This window comes from Pan paniscus, chromosome 21 (assembly GCF_029289425.2).
Source record: "Pan paniscus chromosome 21, NHGRI_mPanPan1-v2.0_pri, whole genome shotgun sequence".
Lineage (NCBI taxonomy): Eukaryota > Metazoa > Chordata > Mammalia > Primates > Hominidae > Pan > Pan paniscus.
The window spans coordinates 10189127-10208768 of NC_073270.2; the positions used below are offsets into that span (position 1 = coordinate 10189127).

The window sequence follows — 19642 nt, forward strand, 5'->3', positions numbered from 1 at the left end:
TCTGATTCACTTTTACAATGTCACATTAGATTTATTTCAAGTTGTGTGAATGTTATTGCTGGTATTTCTGATGTGAATGAAATAGACTCAATTCCACTCTCCCTGCTGGTCTATCAGAAAAAGCCAAAGACAGCATCTAATATTTACACCTAGTTTTAATGTGCAGCCTCACTTACATAAACCAATTTGCACAGTAAATTTCCCATTATTTTAAGTAATAGTTAATTAGTAATGCCAAACCTGAGGAGGAGGGGCCTGAAAAGGTGACACTTTTAATATAAGTTAACTGAGATTAAGGATTTTGTTTCCTTTTCCTTTCAGACTGGGTGTATTTTTGTGCATAAAAAAGACAAAGAGGAAGAAAGGTTTAGAGATTTTGAAAATAATGTGCATGTATAAAAAAATTAAATCAACCTCCCCAAACCTCAAATTCCATGTAATTTTTTTCTCACTATCTCTATTTTATTAGTTCCATCTCTGTACTTACTTTAAGCTTTTGGACTTCAGGTGGAACAATTTTGGGCACATAAGGAGATAAATGACCTTGTGTGAGATTTGAGATTTATGTAGGTGACATTTTTTTGACCAAAGGTTACTTTCAGATCATGGGGCAGTACCCCTGTGTGGATGAACATATGAAGACTGTTGATTTCGGATATCCTTAAGCTTGAAAACTTGAGGAAGAATGTTTTATTTTCTCCTTCTATGGTCTGAGCTCAGTTCTAATATGCATGGTCTTAGGCTTTATCCTCTTCTTATGACTCCTGTATAATAATAGCAAAGATCTATTTATAAAAGTAGCTTGGAGAATTTTTAAATACAAGGAATTTTGATTAAATTGAAGAGCTCGTTGTGTGTGTATGTTTATTTTAATGAGAAAATAGTTTTAAAATAAAGAATGCCTCCAGTCCTTGAATTTGTGCCTGCTCCTTTCCAAAGCACTTTGCCCATTTTTGTGAAGTCTCATTTTACAATCCTCAGGCTTACTCCATACTCACGCTGGAGGCAACCTTCAGAGAGCTTATTCAAGTGAAGATAAAATAAAAATCTTTCCTTTGAAATAGTCCAATAATAAGGCAAAATCAGGCTTCTAAAAAGAGATTTCCCTCTTGACATATATGATTCATGTTGGCGATGTTTTGCCTGATAATTGTGGCAGGCAGTCCAAGGGCAAATGAAGGGCAAAGTACAGAGGGCTGGGCATAAGAGACAGGAGGACCTTATGGGCTGCCCAGAGGTCTCCTCTAAAGAGACAGTCTCTAGGGATAAGAACATCACGCACCTCATGAGGACATGTCCAGGATCAAGCCCCACCAGTGAGGACCTAGGTGCCAATCTGAACAGCCCTTACTAAGGGACAGTGATCAGAGAGGGTCTAAGGAGAACAGAGGTTCAGGCCATAGAGGTGGTGTGGTTGGAATGTTTATTCTAGAAATTATTCATAGGCACAATCGAGGCTGTCAAACTTGGTAAAGAATGGAAACTCATTCTACAGGCCTGGTTTTAGCCTGCAGCAGGCAGGCAGCAGGGTATGAGTGGAGAACAAAACACTGTGAACAGCATTTCAGGATACTGGAGAGAGGAGCAGGTATACACAGAAATGGTACTAAAGTGTGCATTTGGGCTGGGCACAGTGGCTCACACCTGTAATCTCAGCACTTTGGAAGGCAAAGGCAGGTGGATCACCTGAGGTCAGGAGTTTGAGACTAGCCTGGCCAACATGGCGAAACCCTGTCTCTACTAAAAACTCAAAAATTATCCGAGTGTGGTGGTACACACGTGTAATCCCAGCAGCTCGGGAGGCTGAGGCAGGAGAATCGCTTGAACCCAGGAAGCAGAGGTTGCAGTGAGGCCAGATCGTGCCACTGCACTGCACCCTGGGTGACAGAGTGAGATTCAAGAAAGAAAGAAAGAAAGAAAGAAAAAGAGAGAGAGACACCCAGAGAGAGACAGAGACAGAGACACAGACAGAAGTAAGGAAAGAATGGAATGGAACGGAATGGAAAGGAAAGGAAAGGGGAAAGGGAAAGAAGAAGGAAGGAAGGAAGGAAGGATGGAAGGAAGGGAGGAAGGAAAGAAAGAAAGGGAAGGAAAGGGAAGGAAAGGGAAGGGAAGGAAGGGAAGGAAAGAAGTCACTGCGCTCCAGCCTGGGTGACAGAGACAGACTCTGTCAGAAAGAGAGGAAGAGAGGAATGAAGGAAGGAAGGAAGGAAAGGGAAGGAAAGGGAAGGAAAGGAAAGGGAAGGGAAGGGAAGGGAAGAAGTCACTGCACTCCAGCCTGGGTGACAGAGAGAGACTCTGTCAGAAAGAGAGAAAGAGGACGAGAGGAAGGAAGGAAGGAAGGAAAGAAGGATTAAGTGTGTGTTTGTGTAAGAGAAGAGTCCATTGTCCTTTCTGCCTTGATTTGTTTTGGGGGTTGGTTGGGAGCTCCTCCACAGAGTAAAATATTCATTCATTCATTCATTCATTCATTGTTTACTGCTATATGCTGGACACTATAGTAGCAAGCAAGGCCCCAGCCTTCACAGAGGTCATCATATAGTGATGATACAGATAAACAAATAGCTGTTTACCAGGTAGGGTGGTGAGTTCTTCAAAGGGGGAAGCACAAGGTGCTTAAATGAAAATACAGAGTGGTGCCTGGCCCAGTTTCTTTAAATAATAACCAGTAAGTTTAGGGGAGTAAATAACCAGTAAGTAAATAACCAGTAAGTTAGTGAATGAGAAGAAAAGAGAAATGTGCAAAATGCTCAGTACTGGGGGGCAAGGAATCAATTCTGATAAATACAGAGAGGAGAATGTAAAAGGAAAGGTGGTGAGGGAAGATGCTGCTTTCCAGTGCAGCTGAGGGCACGTTTCTTCTAGAATCCTTGTGTTTTAACATAATCTTTCTCCTCAGCTCATTTGTCAATTGCAGTTCCTTAAATTTAAAGGAATTTGCTGGTTGACTCTTAGCCAATATTTTTTCCTGAGTTCTTAGGAGAAATATTAGCATTCATAGCTTGTAGTTAACAGGGAGCGTAAAGGTTTGGGCCAAAAGAGGTAACTGCTTGAAGTTATTTAAGTGACTGTGAAGTCTGCACTGCAGATTAAAGGGATGTTGTGTTGGCTGAGGGTTTGGTTATGACTCAGTCACCCTTTATTTACTTTCTTCAAGTTGCCTGTCATTCTTAACTGGTTTCTTCTTACTTAACTCTTAAGGATGAAGCTTGAAAAAAAATGGTTGAGAAAATTATCATTTACTTCAGGCTCTCAGTATCTACTCTTGGTCTTGGATGGAAAGCAAGTACTGGCCTTCAGAGTCTCCATAGGCTTGGTTTTCCATGGACTTCCTGAGAAAAGCGTGCATTCTAGACAAATGGACTGTCTTTCTTACCGAAGCTTTAGTTCCGAATACCTAGCCAGCTTCTTTTCCTGGTAAATTGGGCTGGGCTGGATAAGGATTTAAAGACCATTTTCCTCTTTCCCCTTTTTTCCCTTTTGCTGGAGACTTGATCTAAGGCTGTTTTCTCAAACCTTAGCTTACATTGCAATCACCTGGCTAGCTGGATACGCCGTGGATTCCTGGACCCCACCAGCAGACTTTCTGATTTAGGTCTGGATGGGGGTTGAGATTTTGCATTTCTAAGAAGTCCCAGGTGATGTCTGCTGTCGGGGTACCATACTTTAAGAACCAATAATCTAAGGCAAATCCAGGGACCTAAAGATTCTCTAGTCTTTCCCCTATGCTCCCAGCCTGAGTTCCCATCTTGGCTAAAAAGAAATAACTCAAAGAGTATTCCTGCAAAGAAGAAACTTAAGCTGAGGAAGAGGTCAACCTAAGCCTCCATTCTCATAGTCCCCACTCTGGAACCCCAGGACTTTTTAAAGACTGGGGTCCTCTGTGACCAGGAAGCCCTGGGTTAAGAACCCCTTGAAAGATCCAGGAGAGACCAGTATGGAATCTGTGACCTCTACCTAAAACTATACTTAATTTGTGCATGTTTCCCTTTTGTTTTCTATGTTCCAAGACCTCCTCAGAACTACTACTGTTAGATCAAAAAGGGCTGAACTCTCCCTGAAAATTGTTGCATATGGCTAGCACCTCCTACTAAGGGAGAAGTTGTTGCTTTCCTGCACGGTAAAGTATAGACATCCACCATGTATTCTGTTAGTTCTGTCCTTGAAAACAGTGACAAGTTCTACTTTTGAGAGAGGGAAAAAACTGTTACTATACAGTCTTTCATTTACAAATATCCCAGGGTGCTCTAATCCTCTTATTTCTCAGAACTTTTATATTCTTTAGGGCTGATGATAACTCTGTTTATGTTAAATTCTCAGTAGTAATAAAATACCCTCTGCTCTTTGCTGCCCTTAGTAAGAACAGAAATACTTTATTTCAGAGGCATAAAAGATAAGAAACAAGATGACTTTTGTATAAGGTGTAAGGAAGGGATCCAGTTTCAGCTTTCTACATATGGCTAGCCAGTTTTCCCAGCACCATTTATTAAATAGGGAATCCTTTCCCCATTTCTTGTTTTTGTCAGGTTTGTCAAGGATCAGATGGTTGCAGATATGCGGCATTATTTCTGAGGGCTCTGTTCTGTTCTGTTGGTCTACATCTCTGTTTTGGTACCAGTACCATGCTGTTTTGGTTACTGTAGCCTTGTAGTACAGTTTGAAGTCAGGTAGCGTGATGCCTCCAGCTTTGTTCTTTTGGCTTAGACCTAAAACCATAAAAACTGTAGAAGAAAACGTAGGCAGTACCATTCAGGACATAGGCATGGGCAAGGACTTCATGTCTAAAACACCAAAAGCAATGGCAACAAAAGCCAAAATTGACAAATGGGATCTAATTAAACTAAAGAGCTTCTGCACAGCAAAAGAAACTAGCATCAAAGTGAACAGGCAACCTACAGAATGGGAGAAAATTTTTGCAATCTGCTCATCTGACAAAGAGCTAATATCCAGAATCTACAAAGAACTCAAACAAATCTATAAGAAAAAAACAAACAGCCCCATCGAAAAGTGGGTGAAGGATGTGAACAGACACTTCTTAAAAGACGACATTTATGCAGCCAAAAAACACATGAAAAAATGCTCATCATCCCTGGCCATCAGAGAAATGCAAATCAAAACCACAATTGAGATACCATCTCACACCAGTTAGAATGGTGACCATTAAAAAGTCAGGAAACAACAGGTGCTGGAGAGGATGTGGAGAAATAGGAACACTTTTACACTGTTGTGGGACTGTAAACTAGTTCAACCATTGTGGAAGTCAGTGTGGCGATTCCTCAGGGATCTAGAACTAGAAATACCATTTGACACAGCAATCCCATTACTGGGTATATACCCAAAGGATTATAAATCATGCTGCTATAAAGACACATGCACACGTATGTTTATTGCGGCACTATTCACAATAGCAAAGACTTGGAACCAACCCAAATGTCCAACAATGATAGACTGGATTAAGAAAGTGTGGCACATATACACCATGGAATACTATGCAGCCATAAAAAATGATGAGTTCATGTCCTTTGTAGGGACATGGATGAAGCTGGAAACCATCATTTTCAACAAACTATTGCAAGGACAAAAAACCAAACACCACATGTTCTCACTCATAGGTGGGAATTGAACAATAAGAACACATGGACACAGGAAGGGGAACATCACACACAGGGGCCTGTTGTGGGGTTGGGGGAGGGGGGAGGGATAGCATTAGGAGATAAACCTAATGTTAAATGACAAGTTGATGGGTGCAGCACACCAACATGGCACATGTATACATATGTAACTAACCTGCACGTTGTGCACATGTACCCTAAAACTTAAAGTATAATAATAACAAAAAAGAAACAAGATGACTTTTACTCTGGAGCATATTTATAATATGTCAAAAACAAATTCTACTAAAATAGATTTATTATTCATGAAAGAGAAAAACCCAGTTAGATTATATATTCCTTTCCTCAGGCTTCTATAGCCCGCACCCCCCTGCACACTATATATATATTTTTTTGCTAAAGGTTGATATATCTTGCATGCTATCAAAAAAATTTCTTTCTAGCAGTCACTTCTGTAATTCACTACTATAAAAATGATTAATATGTGTGTACACGTGTTCTCACTCATAAGTGGGAGCCAAGCTATGAAGATGCAAAGGGATAGGAATAATATGGTGGACTTTGGGGACTCAGGGGAAAGGGTCAGAGTGGGGTGAGGGATAAAAGATTACACATTGGGTACAATGTATACTGCTTGGGTGATGGGTGCACAAAATCTCAGTAATCACCACTAAATAACTTATTCAGGTAACCAAACACCACCTGTTCTCCAGAAACCTATTGAAATTTAAAAAAGATTAATATACAAACTATCTTCTGTTTCTGAAAGATCAAAATACTGTTAAGCCAGGGGTGGATTTACTAAGCACTTAAGAACATGACCCCTCAGAGGACATCACGTGTAGATAGGCCCCACTTCTGCCACTGAGCCCTCCTGTACCATTATTGCTCCCTAGCTTGAACCCTCACCTGCACCATTCTAAAGTTGAATGACAAGGGATTATCAGGCTGGAAAACCTCAGTCATGGACAACTATGTACTTTTAATATGATTTCAGCTCCTTGATGTGTTCTAGAGGATTTTGGAGGGCTGGCATAGGAACTCAGATGTCATTTCCAAGGGAATTGCTACAGGCAAACAACCAACATCCAAACAATCTTTTGAAACAGCTCAGTTATTCTCTTAGGAAGCTGTTATACTTCATTGTATTCTAATTTCTTTGAAACTGATTATTGCAGATTGAATTAAATTGCCAGGGCTCAGAACACAATACCTGAAAACATGGCGCCTTGACATACTGAGTATTTTGAGATAAAGGAAATTGAGAAAACTGCAGAAGCTGGAAGGTCAATCTCTGACCTTCTTTCCTGAGACACCTTCATGTGACAGGTGTCCCACTTTATGCCTGGAGGGAAGGAATGATAACACAAAGATACCAAGAAGAATGTGAAGAGACCTTTCTCAGTTCCCCCCAGTTCAAGACCATTATATCGTACCCACTTTTGTCTAATCGTGCTTCTATACGACTATCCATTCTTTATCAAAACTAAACATAGAAATATACAATTATCTCAATTTCTGTCTTTGTTTCTGAAGGCTCCTGTGTCACCTAAAACTCACATTAAATAAATTTGTATATCTCTCTTGTTAATCTGTCTTTTGTTATAGAGGGTCTCAGACATGAACTTTGTGATGGATGAGGAAAGATATTACTTTTTCTTCCCTAGAATATATTGACAGTTATTCATTATATTTAAATTAAGCTGGATCTCTAAATACTCCAGGCAACTAAGCATATTTTAGACATGTTTTGTAAAATCCTGATAGATTGAAACCTATAACACGATCACAAATGTCATCTAATAAATTTATAAACCTGGATCTTCACCCCAGGTAACTAAACATATTTTAGACATGTTTTTTAAAATCTTCATATAATGGAACCAATAGCATGATCACAAATATCACCTAATAAATTTATGAAGGCAATACACTTTAATATTTTTATTCATCTATTTGTAATTATTAAATTTTAAGGAAGTTACACTTGCCCCTCAGTTATGATTAATATTGAGGTACGAGAGGCAGGGACAAATAGCGAATGCTTGCTTTCTGTTTTTATTTCATTCCTGTGCAATTTGTGTTCTTTTATTACACTCCAGGAAATTGTTTTTAATCACGTGATGCTTTATAATAGATAAATCATAGCAAAGGCTATAGATTTCTTGTAGCCCAGAATTCATTAAAGTCTAATTCCAGTACCATCACAATCAGTTTTTTCCCAAATATAAGTATTGCAGAGGTTTCAGTTAACATTCATTTTAGTCAGTATATTAAGTAACTCCTTACTAAGTAATGAATAAGGATCAGTCATAACTGGGATGTGTGAAGGCTCCCATTGTACAGTGAAGGTTTTAAATTCTGAAAGGGGAGAACAGCGTTTTACAGCTTTATGTATTTATCTCTTCCTGTTATTTGTTCTTGCCAAGATTTCTGCTAGAAAACATAGACATTATTTTAAGACTAATTTATATGAAAAGAAACGAGTTTTAAAATTGTATCCTCCATTTGCTTTAGAAAATATTTTTTCTGGAATATAAAAATTACAGTCACTATGAATATTTTAAAATACAGGAAAGTATTAAAGAAAAGAAAATTACCTAAAATTACATCAGCTAGCTGTAACTACTATTTGTTTTGGTATATGTCTTGCTAGTTTTTCCTGTTGTAAAACAGTGTACATATGTAAGCAATATGTGTATAATATATAACATAAAAATTTGGATCAGACTCTTGTGTAATTTTATAGCCTGTGGTTATTTTTTTTCTTAACTGTATGTTAAGAGCATTTGTCTTTGCTTCACAAGAGTTGTGAATATTTTTAGAAACTCTTCTAAATTTGCTATTGTTAAGCAAATAACTATTCCTTTAAAGTACTATTTTTAATGGGTACAGTATTTAAGTACTAGAGTGTGTTTAATCAATTGCTTAGTGATGATTATATAAGGCCAATATTTTTCTACCATAAACAGCACAACAGTATTCTTGTACATAGATTTTGTACACATTTACATAGGATAAATCCTACTTGTACAATTACTAGATAAAAGAGTATGGATATTTCAAGGCTATAGAAATGTATTACAAGGCCGGGCACGGTGGCTCACGCCTGTAATCCCAGCACTTTGGGAGGCCGAGGCGGGTGGATCACGAGGTCAGGAGTTCAAGACCAGCCTGGCCAATATGGTGAAACCCCGTCTCTACTAAGAATACAAAAATTAGCCGGCTGTGGTGGCACGCACCTGCAGTCCCAGCTGTTCGGGAGGCTGAGGCAGAAGAATCGCTTGAACCTGGGAGGCGGAGGTTGCAGTGAGCCGAGATTACATCACTGCACTCCAGCCTGGGCGACAGAGGCAGATTCCGTCTCAAAAAAAAAAAAAAAAAAAAAAAAAAAAGAAATGTATTACAAAATTCTTTTTTACCAGATATGCCCTCACCCCATCCATCAACAGCATTGCATATTATCATATTTTTCTTCCTGTACTCTTTGTATGTTTTTTGAAAAGGTTATTTAATGGCTTAATAAAAATGGAGGTATTTTTGCAAATGGGGAAGTTATCCCTAATGATACAATATATTAATGTCAAATTAGATTCTTACTTGAGGTAAAGCCATTTATTTAAAAGCCCTGGATGATCTGATGACAGCTTGTTGATATGTTTTTAGAAATATAAGGATATCTTATTTAAAGATTGAAGAGCAAGGCACTGAAATATGTGTGATAGATTCAACTAATTTACTTGTGGTCAGTGGAAATTTTATCTCAACTCTCTATGTTCTGGAAAACAACTTTGGTTGTGCCATCATGAGGTCACTTAAGGTCATGGGTTATTTGGTTTAATGGGATTTGTATGGTTGGATGGGGAAGGGATTAATTTGTTATGGAAAATTTTTTTGTCATAAGGTTGAAGTTAAAAGTTGCACTTAATAAAATTTATAACTGAGTCATGGTGCATTTATTCACTTGAAAGCTATATGTTATCAAGTAGAAGCAAATGCTTTTTCAGATGAATTCATTTTTTCACAAATAGGAATAAAAAATGAAGAACACCTTGTTTGGCTTCGGGGGAGCTGCAGGATTTGAAGTTTATATTTATTGCTGAGATGCAAAATTGTTACAAGACATTTGGAACCTGGGGAAGAGTATGCAGAAATAATGTCATTAGTCCTCAAAGGGGCTTTGGAACAGAAGGACAGGAATGATCTGAATTCATTTCTAGGTGAAGTTTATTCTGTACTTTTCTTTCTGTCTTCCTCTGATGATTCAGTTGAACACACATATGTTGAATGACCATTCCCTTCAAATCAGAGCAGTCTCTACTGCATTCCAAACTTATTTGGCAACTTTTTAGTTCTTTTAAGAAAGGTGCTCAGCTTCAGGGGGCCCAATATATGCATTTTCTGGGCTACTATAAAAAATTAGCACAAACTAGTGGCTGAAAGTAACCAAAATTTATTCTGTCACAGTTCTGGAGGCCAGACGTCTGACATCAAGGTATTTTCAGGGCCACATTTCCTCCAGGCTGTGGGGAAGAACCCATTCCTGGCCTATTTCACCTTCTGGTGGCTGCCAACTCTTCTTGAACTGTGGCTACATCACTCTAATCTCTGCCTCCGTAGTCGCATTTCCTCCTCCTCTTCTGCTTGTGTCAAAACTTCCCCTGCTTCCCTTTTGTAAGGACATTTAGGGCCCACCTGGATGATCCAGAATAATCTCCCCATCTCAAGATCTTTCGCTTAATCTCATCTGCTAAGTCCCTTTTTGCCCTGTAAGGTAACATTCATGAGTTGCAGCAGTTAGGAGGTGGGTATCTTTTGGGGGCCATTTATTCAGCCTACCATACCCAGGTACCTTAGATATGGCTGGTTTCACATACTGCCCTCTGTTCACTCTATACCAGAACGTGAGGCACATGTCCAGAGACAAAAAATTCCTTGTGAAAGTATTGACCTAAACTGGTCTAGGTTGGTGGTGGTGGTGAGGGAGGGTGAGCAGCACTGACTCTAAAGTTGATCCAGCACATCTGAGATAGGTGGTCTGGTAATTCCTGAAGACCACCTTATAGGTCTAGCAAGGAAGACAAGACAGCAGGTTTAAAGACTCAGGACAGAGTAGGCCAAGAAAACCAAATCTCTTCCTTGGTTCACCCCAACCGAATGGATAGAAGGCCATCTTTATGGGTAATGCACATGTCCTACTTGAATATTTGGCCCCTCGACAGCCCACCTCAGCCCCCTTGTGTTCCTCCTAACTCTGCCAGTTTCTTATTATCATCTTTAGAAGGAGCTTTTGCCACTTACTCTGGAACAAGACCTTCTAGGACTCCCCTTCTTTCTTGTCCCCCGCTTCCAAAGTTTCTTGCAGTCCAGGGAGTTTTTCCTCTGCCCCAGTGCAATAGCTAATCCGATCCAGTTGCACAAGGATTTAGAACAATGCGACTATTTAAAAGCCTTCTGGCCTCCTTCCAGTAACTGCTCAATGTGTTTACACTGCAAGAGGTTTCAGGCTGTCTATTCTTTGACAATGTAAAGTCTCTTTCACTTCCCGTGTTCCTCAAAGAGAAGGTGGATCCTTTACTGTGGGCTCTGCATGGTGAGATGATGCCATTCTAGGAGGTGGAGGAGACAATTAAACCTTGAAATATCTTGTAAGTGAGGCCTTGGAAGGCAAGCTAGAGAATTTGAGAAGAGGAACTTTTGGCATGGTACAATCAAAGCCTTTTTTTTTTCAAGCCAGTTGGCTGTGGGTTGGGATTTGAGATAATTGCAATAAGAATGTAGTTACAGGGTGGCCAGTTCCTCCCCTCTTTTAAAAAGAAGTAACTGTCCCTTTAACATTCTCTGCAGTCACTGGGACTATAATGTGTACCTTCATTTGTTCCCATTTTAAATCAATTATCCGGATCAAACTATAGTGAAACAGGATTGGCTGGGTCAACATTTTCTAGTCTGTAGGTCATCATTGCACCATGTGTGTAAAATAAGCCAGCTAGTGCCCCTGAGGTCAGGCCCTAGGAAGTTTTCCACAGATAGCACAAAGAACAGCCTCGACCACAGCCACCAGTTTCAAATTGGGAACATTCAGGATACTCCAACATCATTTTGCCAGAATACTTCTTACCTTGTTCTGAACCCCAATGCTCTGAAGGAATAAGCAATGAAATGAACTTTCACCTCCACTGCAGAAGAGATTAAGGTCAAAATTACCCTCCTCCTTCACCTCCAAAGTTCTTCATATAGTGAGACTATTGTGGTGAAATTAGTACCCAAGGTAGAGATGAATATTTTAGTTGTTAAGAATAGTAGTGAGGTCTGAGAAACATCATATACTGGGTACTCATGTTGATGCTGGGAGAACCAGAGTTAAACCAATGGAAGATGATGCAAACTGTAAAAAGCTTTTTTTTTTTTCATTTTTATTTTTGATATTAACTTTTTGTATCCAAAGCCTCTTATTGATTTAAAATGAAACCAAAGGGGTGAATTAAAAGGGATGGTTGTCAGGAGTGAGACAATCATAGAACACATAAAATTCTGCAGAAAAGAGATGTTTTGCCCACCATTCTTCACAGCCTGGCAAACTGGGATGGCCACCATGTTGTTTTTTAATCTATTTTTCAAGCTAACACTTAGCTCCCTGTAGTTGGTTATTAAGGGGGGTCTGTGGGTCTATTTTTCTCTGCAGATCTGTTTTATAGCATAGAAGGCATGAATGCACATCATCTACCTCAGAAGCTTGTTTCTAAGCTTCTTGGGTAGAAGCTATGTGGTTATGTGTGTACATACATGCTATATTCATCAAGCTATGCAAAAGGTTTCAAAGTCAAACTTATTTCTTCTGTGTAACTGATAGAAGGCTTTGTATACTTCGATTATCAACTCCACATTCCCCCTACCCTCAGCCTTTGGTAACCACTGTTCTACTCTCTGCTTTTATGAGTTCAACTGTTATAGATTCCACATGTAAGTGAGCACATGGATATTTGTCTTTCTGTATTTGGCTTATTTCACTTAGCATAATGTTCTCCAGTTCCATCCATGTTGTCACAAATGACAGAATTTCTTCCCTTTTTTAAGGCTGAATAATATTTCACTGTGTGTAATACACCACATTTTCTCTATGCATTCATTTGTTGTGGGATACTTGGGTTGATTCCATAACTTGGATATTGTGAATAGTGCTGCATTGAACATGGGAGTGCAGATATCTCTTTGACCTACTGATTTCAAATCTTTCCAGTAAATACCCAGAAGTGGGATTGCTGGATCATTTAGTTCCTCAAAAAACTAAAATTCCATTTTTAGTTTTTTGAGGCACCTCCATACTGTTTTTGACAATGGCTATAGTAATTTAAGCCAAATGTATTTTAACTTTGAAAGATATATACTTTTTATTTAGCTTTTAAAATATTCTGATTAAAGTTATACACAGTATTCTCTTAGAATGTTCACATTCTCCTTATTTAATTACATCCCACTTTTCATTGTAAATGTTGTGAGTTTGTGCTGCAGCCACCTCCTCCTCCTCCTCCTCCTCCCTTCTGCCCCCACCTAAATCTCCCTCCCTCTGTGTCTCTCACTCTTGCTCTAAGTACTTGCCAAATATATACCCAATTCAGAAAACAATTAACTTTTGCTTTTACTGATCATTGTTTTACTATTTTTTTTTTTGGCTACATATTACATATCTAGGTTTGGTTTGTAATGCTCTCATCTTTTCTTTCTAAAAAGTTTATAATTTCTGCTTAACTCAAGAACGATTAAGGGGTGTATGTATGTGTGTGGGGGGGGTGTGAATGTTTAATTTCCATGTATATAGATGTTGTACACTCTCTGTCATTAATTTATATGTTTCCTTGTTGTTGTCAATGAGCATGACCACAATATTTTCTGCCTTTTGAAAAATGCTGAAATTTCCTCTAGGGCCTAATCGTGATCGGATTTTGAGATTGTCACATGTGTGTGGGTAGCCAGGGTGCAAAGAGGGAAAGAAAAAAAAATATTTAGAGAGAGAATAAATATATTAAGAGAGAGAATAAATCTCATTAAGTACTGTTATTTAAATTGTGTTACTTTGAGTTATTTAAGTTGTTTGTACTAAATTATTAAGTATGATATTCAGATCTTCGAGATTCTTACTTGTCTTCTTATTCTGTTATTCTGAGAACCATTGTCTCCTGTTTGTGACTTTGCTAATTTCTCCTTGTACTTTGTCAATTTTCAAATGTTGTGATGCTATGTGGTCACATGCTTAGATATTAATGGCAGTTAATGTGATGTATTATTACTCTGTCTCTGCTTTTTCTCTTGAAGTCTGTTTTGTCTCATGTTATTGTTACACCTGTTTTCTTTTTTTCTTAGCATGTGCCCATGGTATCTTTTTTCATTCCTGCGTTTTCTTTTTTATTTTCTTTTTTTTTTAATTTTAGTTCTATCTTTTTTTAATTATACTTTAAGTTTTAGGGTACATGTGCACAACGTGCAGGTTAGTTACATACGTATACATGTGCCATGTTGGTGTGCTGCACCCAGTAACTCGTCATTTAACATTAGGTATATCTCCAAATGCTATCCCGCCCCCCTCCCCCCAACATCCCTGCATTTTCAAACTTCTTAGATAGTTTTCAAAATATTTCTGTAAACAACCATAATTTTACCTAATCCGAAAACCTCTTTTATAAGTGAATTTAACCAATTCGTATTTACTATGCTTGGTGATGTGTCATTTTATTTTGTGTTTCCTACTTATAATATGTTCCTGTCTTCTCTCCATTCTTTATCTGCTTACTTTTTAAAAGAGGCTCGAGTTTCTTTTGCTATTTCTCCCCTGCTAATCATTTGGAAGTTATGTTTTTTTAATTTTAATTTTCTATAGGAGAACTCTTAAATTCATAACACCCATATTTAAACTTCTATTTTCCTACTGATGTCTAGAGTTTTTAGTATCTCTGTTCCCTTCCCAAAATGGTTTTACTTCCCTTTGTCTCAAACTTTGTTCCTCCAACCACTTCACTGGCCACAACTCATATATTGATATAATCTAGGATTTGGGTTGGCTAATTTTTAAATATATTTTTTCTTTTCTACTTTTTTGGCATAGTACAATAAAACTTAAGATTAAGCCTATTGTTTCTTTTTACTTTATTTTTCTTAACATTATTTCCCATATCTCTCTTATTTCTCTATTTATTTTCCCCTGACAGAGTATATAATACATTAAATTTTTCAGAGTAGATTACTAAATCTTTCTGATTACTTACAAGTCTGTAAATAACTACATTTTTCTCCTAAAAGTTGAAACAGTATTGCACACAGAATTTTAAATCCAAATTTATTTTCCACAGAACTTCAAAATTGTCTTACTGCATTTAGCGTTGTGGGTGATGTACCTGATATCGGTCTCATTGTCATTTACCTCTAGCCTATCTTTTCTCTTCCTGCATCTTTGAGAGATTTCATCATTTCTGCATATTTTGTGTCTTCAGTGTCACCATGAGGTATATTTGGGGGTGTATATCTTTTTCCCCCATTTATACTACGTGGAATCAGTGGATTTTTTCACTTTGAGGACTCAAATATTCAGGTTTCAGAAACGTTCTTCTACTGTTACTTTATTTCCATCCCTCCATTGTCTCCATATAAGGTTGGTAAACCTTTCCTTTCTATTTTCTATATCTCTAACTTTTTCACCCAGGCTGGAGTGCAGTGATGCAATCTTTGTTCACTGCAATCCCTGTCTCCTGGGTTCAAGCAATTCTCCCCGCCTTAGCCTCCCGAGTAGCTGGGATTACAGGTGCCTGCCATCACACCCAGCTAATTTTTGTATTTTTTAGTAGAGATGGGGTTCCGCCATGTTGGCCAGGCTGGTCTTGAACTCCTGACCTCAGGTGATCCACCCCCTCCCCCCACCCCAGCCTCTCAAAATGCTGGGATTATAGGCGTGAGCCACGGAGCCCGGCGTGGTGTTGCATTTTTAAGAATCCCTTGGCTCAACACTTCATCTGAGTTTTCTTTACAATTCAGCTCATCTATTAAGTTTTATTTCAACAATCTTGTTTTAAATTTCTAGTATCTGTGGTTAATTATATTTTAGGAACAGAATATTCTCTCTCTTCCCTCTGAAAAAATCAGTATGCTGAAGTCAGGTCCTGTTTTTCCTGCTCACTCTCTTTCCTTGGGTGTAAGTTTTACTTGATGTGTTTGGTGTTCTTCCATGTTCTTTGCATTGCTTAACTATTTGGTGACTCATTGTTGTATGCTCCCCTGTCATGCAAGATGTTTGGGTTGTAGTTATTGCATACATACCATGGTGCATGTTGCCAACAAGGATGGGTAAAAGGAATGCTGAGTTCTTCCTAGTTGCAGGGAGCCACTCTGAACAGTGCCTAGCCTCTCTTTAAATGTCCTACTCACTGTCTATAATAAAACTGTTGCAGGACTTTTCCTTAGTTCAGCTAAAAACAGGGTTCTTTGTCCCACAGCCATGAAAATTCAAGCTCACAGGCAATTTAAATGGCAAGTAAGACAGGTAAAAAGGAAGAAAATGGGGCAACAGGGGCTCTTGCAAGCCCAGAATCCCTGCTAGAGGGCTTCCTTCTAGGCCATTGGAATCCCAAGTTCCACACAGAAGGAGGAGGGGCCAGACTCCTCTCTGCTACAAACATTGTGAACACCCCGAGGCCCCACCTCAGTGGGCAGGCTGGTTGGAGTTTCTCCAGGGACCCCCTATGAGCTGGCTGTCTCAAAATCAGACGTTCTCTTGTTCCCCGCGTGGCCCAAGGGGTGAGGAACAAAGGGGTAGGGGAAAGAGAGCCTAAGAGAGGGCTAAAGAGAGGACCAAGAGCTATAAAAAATTCTGGCTACTCCTACGTGATTCTGCAACTTATACCCTGTGGGCTCCTCCTGCCCATATGTTCACCTTCAAGCCCATAGTGCCCTTAGCTATTTACAGCAGGCCTCTCTTATGTATCGATTTTGGTCTACGGTTTCCTTATTTTATCTGGTGCCTTCAGATTTTAAAAAAAGAATATATATACACACACACACACACACACACACACACACACACACACACACACACATACACATCTTGTTATTTTGTAGGATTTGGAGAGGGAATGGAAACTTCCCAAATGATCACCTCTGGTATTTCTTGATTATGATATCTCCAGGTTTAGAGAAAAGAAAGCAAGTTGGGGGTCAGACAAAGGGAAGAAGAAAAAAATGTATTCCACATATTTAAAGAAAATCTCCTGCAAACACAGAAATGCGAAGTGATTAACCATCCTCAATTGTTTTTTCATTTTATATACTAATGAGCTATTCTTTTTCATTTTTAGGTCTCGAATATAATCATGGCCAAACCTTATGAATTTAACTGGCAGAAGGAAGTTCCTTCCTTTTTGCAAGAAGGAGCAGTTTTTGACAGATACGAAGAGGTAAAGAAGTGTTATTAATCTTTTCTCTCAAAACATTCTAATAATTATTACATTTTAATTACAGTATTGAGTAAATATTCTTTGACATAAGTAAGAACATCTTTAGGATTTATAGGTTGGAGTTGTTGAAAAGAGGCAAGTTGTGAGCTAGAGTAATAATGATAATGATACTATAAATTTTTGAGTGCTCACTATGTGCCAGATGACCTTCTAAACATTTTATGTGTATTATTTGTTTAATTTTTTACAACAACCTTACAAGGTTGTTGCTATTAATATTCTCAGTTTACAGATGGGTTTTATATAGTAACAGTTTTTGCTTAATGCAGTGCTTTTGGCAGTCATTCTACATATAACTTTGTATGTGTTATAAATGTAATAGTGATTGAACTTTGTGCCAGTCATGCTTTGCTCATTTCATTGATATAAACCATTTTGACCAAAGCTTTGCATGCCTCTGATTCTATCATTTATTGTCTGTGCCCTTGCAAGGTGGTGATGACTCCAGACTTTCTATAGAGCAGGGGCTTTGGGCCACCAATCTGTTCAGAATGGCTGGGTAGGTGAATTAAAGCCTCATTTGCATTGTAAATGCATGATTTTTCTTCTGTTGTACTTGAATTTGAGGTGACTTGGGAAGGAGTGTATAATGAAATTGATGTTTCCTTTACCAAGAAGTTGAAAGTAAAACATACTAAAACTTCATTTAGAGTCAGAGTTGGTTCCTTTCAAAATCAATGAAATGTATGAAGTGGCTAATTCGCTGATCTTCCCAGAGGTCCAGATTGTCAGATGCAGAAACTAGGTCTTCTGTGAGCTGACATAGCTTAATACTTGTTGACTTGATATTTCTGTAGGGTGCATCTCTAGATTTACAGGATAGTCACTTTTTAAGTAAACAAAATTGCAAATGCTAAGGATGGACCTAAACATGGTTACTATTCCTTGTTTGAATTAAAATATTGAAGTAATAGCTGTTCATATGTCTGAAATTGAAATAACAGTGAACTGCATTCTGCTATAAGATGAAACAGAATAATATTCTGCCATCCAGAGACAAGCACTGTTAATTCTTATGCAGTTTTCTTCTAGTCTTTTTTCATATTTGTTTTTCTTTTTTTTCTCTCTCCCATGGTTGAGATCATAGAGTAATATTTTTAAAATATAAAGCAGATCCCATTTCTCCTGTGTTTAAAATGCTTCCATCACTTCCCATTGTAGCGTAAAGGGAAGTTCACAGAATGAAATACAAGGCCTTCTATAATTTGGCTCCTGCTTAATTACCTCACCTTCATTTCTCTCCAGTTTCCAACATACAGCGTATGTTCAACTATAGCAAATCACTTACAGTTTCCCCCATAAACTATTCTACTACATGGTTTGTTTATGCTACTCCCTCTTCCTGAAATGTATTTATTCCGACTGGTTTGATTGGTGAACTCCTCTCATCTCAGAACCCAGATGAGAAATCTCCAGTTCTGTGATATCTTCCTTGACCCATTGAATGAATAAGAGACGATAACTTATTTTTTGCCACCACTAACCTATCCTTGCATATTTTACACTGCCTTCACATTTTATTTAATGTTTCTTTCTCTCAAACTATATTCTGAGTTTCTTGAAGTCAAGGATCGTATTTTACTTATCTTTTTCTCTCCAGGGACTAGCAGAATACCTGTAACCACCAAATTCTTTGTGGATGTCTAGCATCTAAAATGATTTTAGATCCAGTTGATTCCAATTCAGACTAATAATTCAGAGAAGGTAATTTTGAAGAGATTACATGCAATCATTGGTTCAGTATATCTCCTACTGTTATGTAAGAAAAAGCTATTGGAGAAAAAAGTACTTGACAACAGTGAAATGTGATTTGATGAACCAGAGATTCATTTGAATCCTTCTTATTTCTTGTGTTTTTTTTTTTTGATTATTAATCATCACAGCTCATATTAGGAAATACTGATCACCTGTGCTTCTAAAGGCATTTGCTTTTCCTCTGGATTCCTCTACAAACTAGGCAAAGTTAGAAGAAAAGAACCCTTGAACAAGTATTAAATACAATGTAACTAAGCTTTCAACTCTTTCAAGTGCAATTTTACTAGGATTTTGAGCAAAAACGTTTTAACTTTATAAAGTAAACATGCGTCTTCATGATAACATACCAAACCACAAAGCTGAAGAATATTTCAAGCTGGATGACAGCCAGTTTAAAAAATAATCATTTCCCACTCCTATAAGACTCAGTTCTTTAGAGCCAGAGCCATGAAAACATTTAAGGCAACAACATGTAAGCAGAAAAGGTTCGTTTCTATGGTTGGTACATGAACAGCCATGAGGGATTACAGCTGAAAGCCAGTGGGAGGAATAAGATTGGAGAAACAAAACCCAAGCATCCCTAAAGTGTCATAGCAAAGGTACCTTTTGTGAAGGGGCATAAGTGCTGTCAGCACCATATGATAACTAATGTTATTATCATGAACTCAAATAGCAGGTAAACATAAAATTGTATTCCATGTATTTGTTTAAAGAAAGCAGCTGGGCGCAGTGTCTTACGCCTGTAATCCCAGCACTTTGGGAGGCCAAGGTGGGCAG

At 38.2% G+C, this 19642-nt stretch overlaps 1 protein-coding gene across 18 annotated transcripts in view; it reads left to right on the plus strand.

Annotated features, from left to right (window-relative positions):
- The window catches only part of PLCB4 (phospholipase C beta 4), a 435586-nt gene that overhangs the window by 221278 nt on the left and 194666 nt on the right, over window positions 1–19642 (plus strand). For 17 of the 18 annotated variants that reach the window (XM_034947281.4, XM_034947277.3, XM_055104916.2 and 14 more), the window contains one exon: window positions 16952–17050. In XM_034947281.4, coding sequence (XP_034803172.1) covers window positions 16967–17050 — 84 coding nt within the window. In that variant the 5' untranslated portion in view covers window positions 16952–16966. Of the gene's footprint in view, window positions 1–16951; window positions 17051–17542; window positions 17610–19642 lie in introns of all 18 variants that reach the window. The other variant, XM_034947289.4, reaches the window with a different exon arrangement.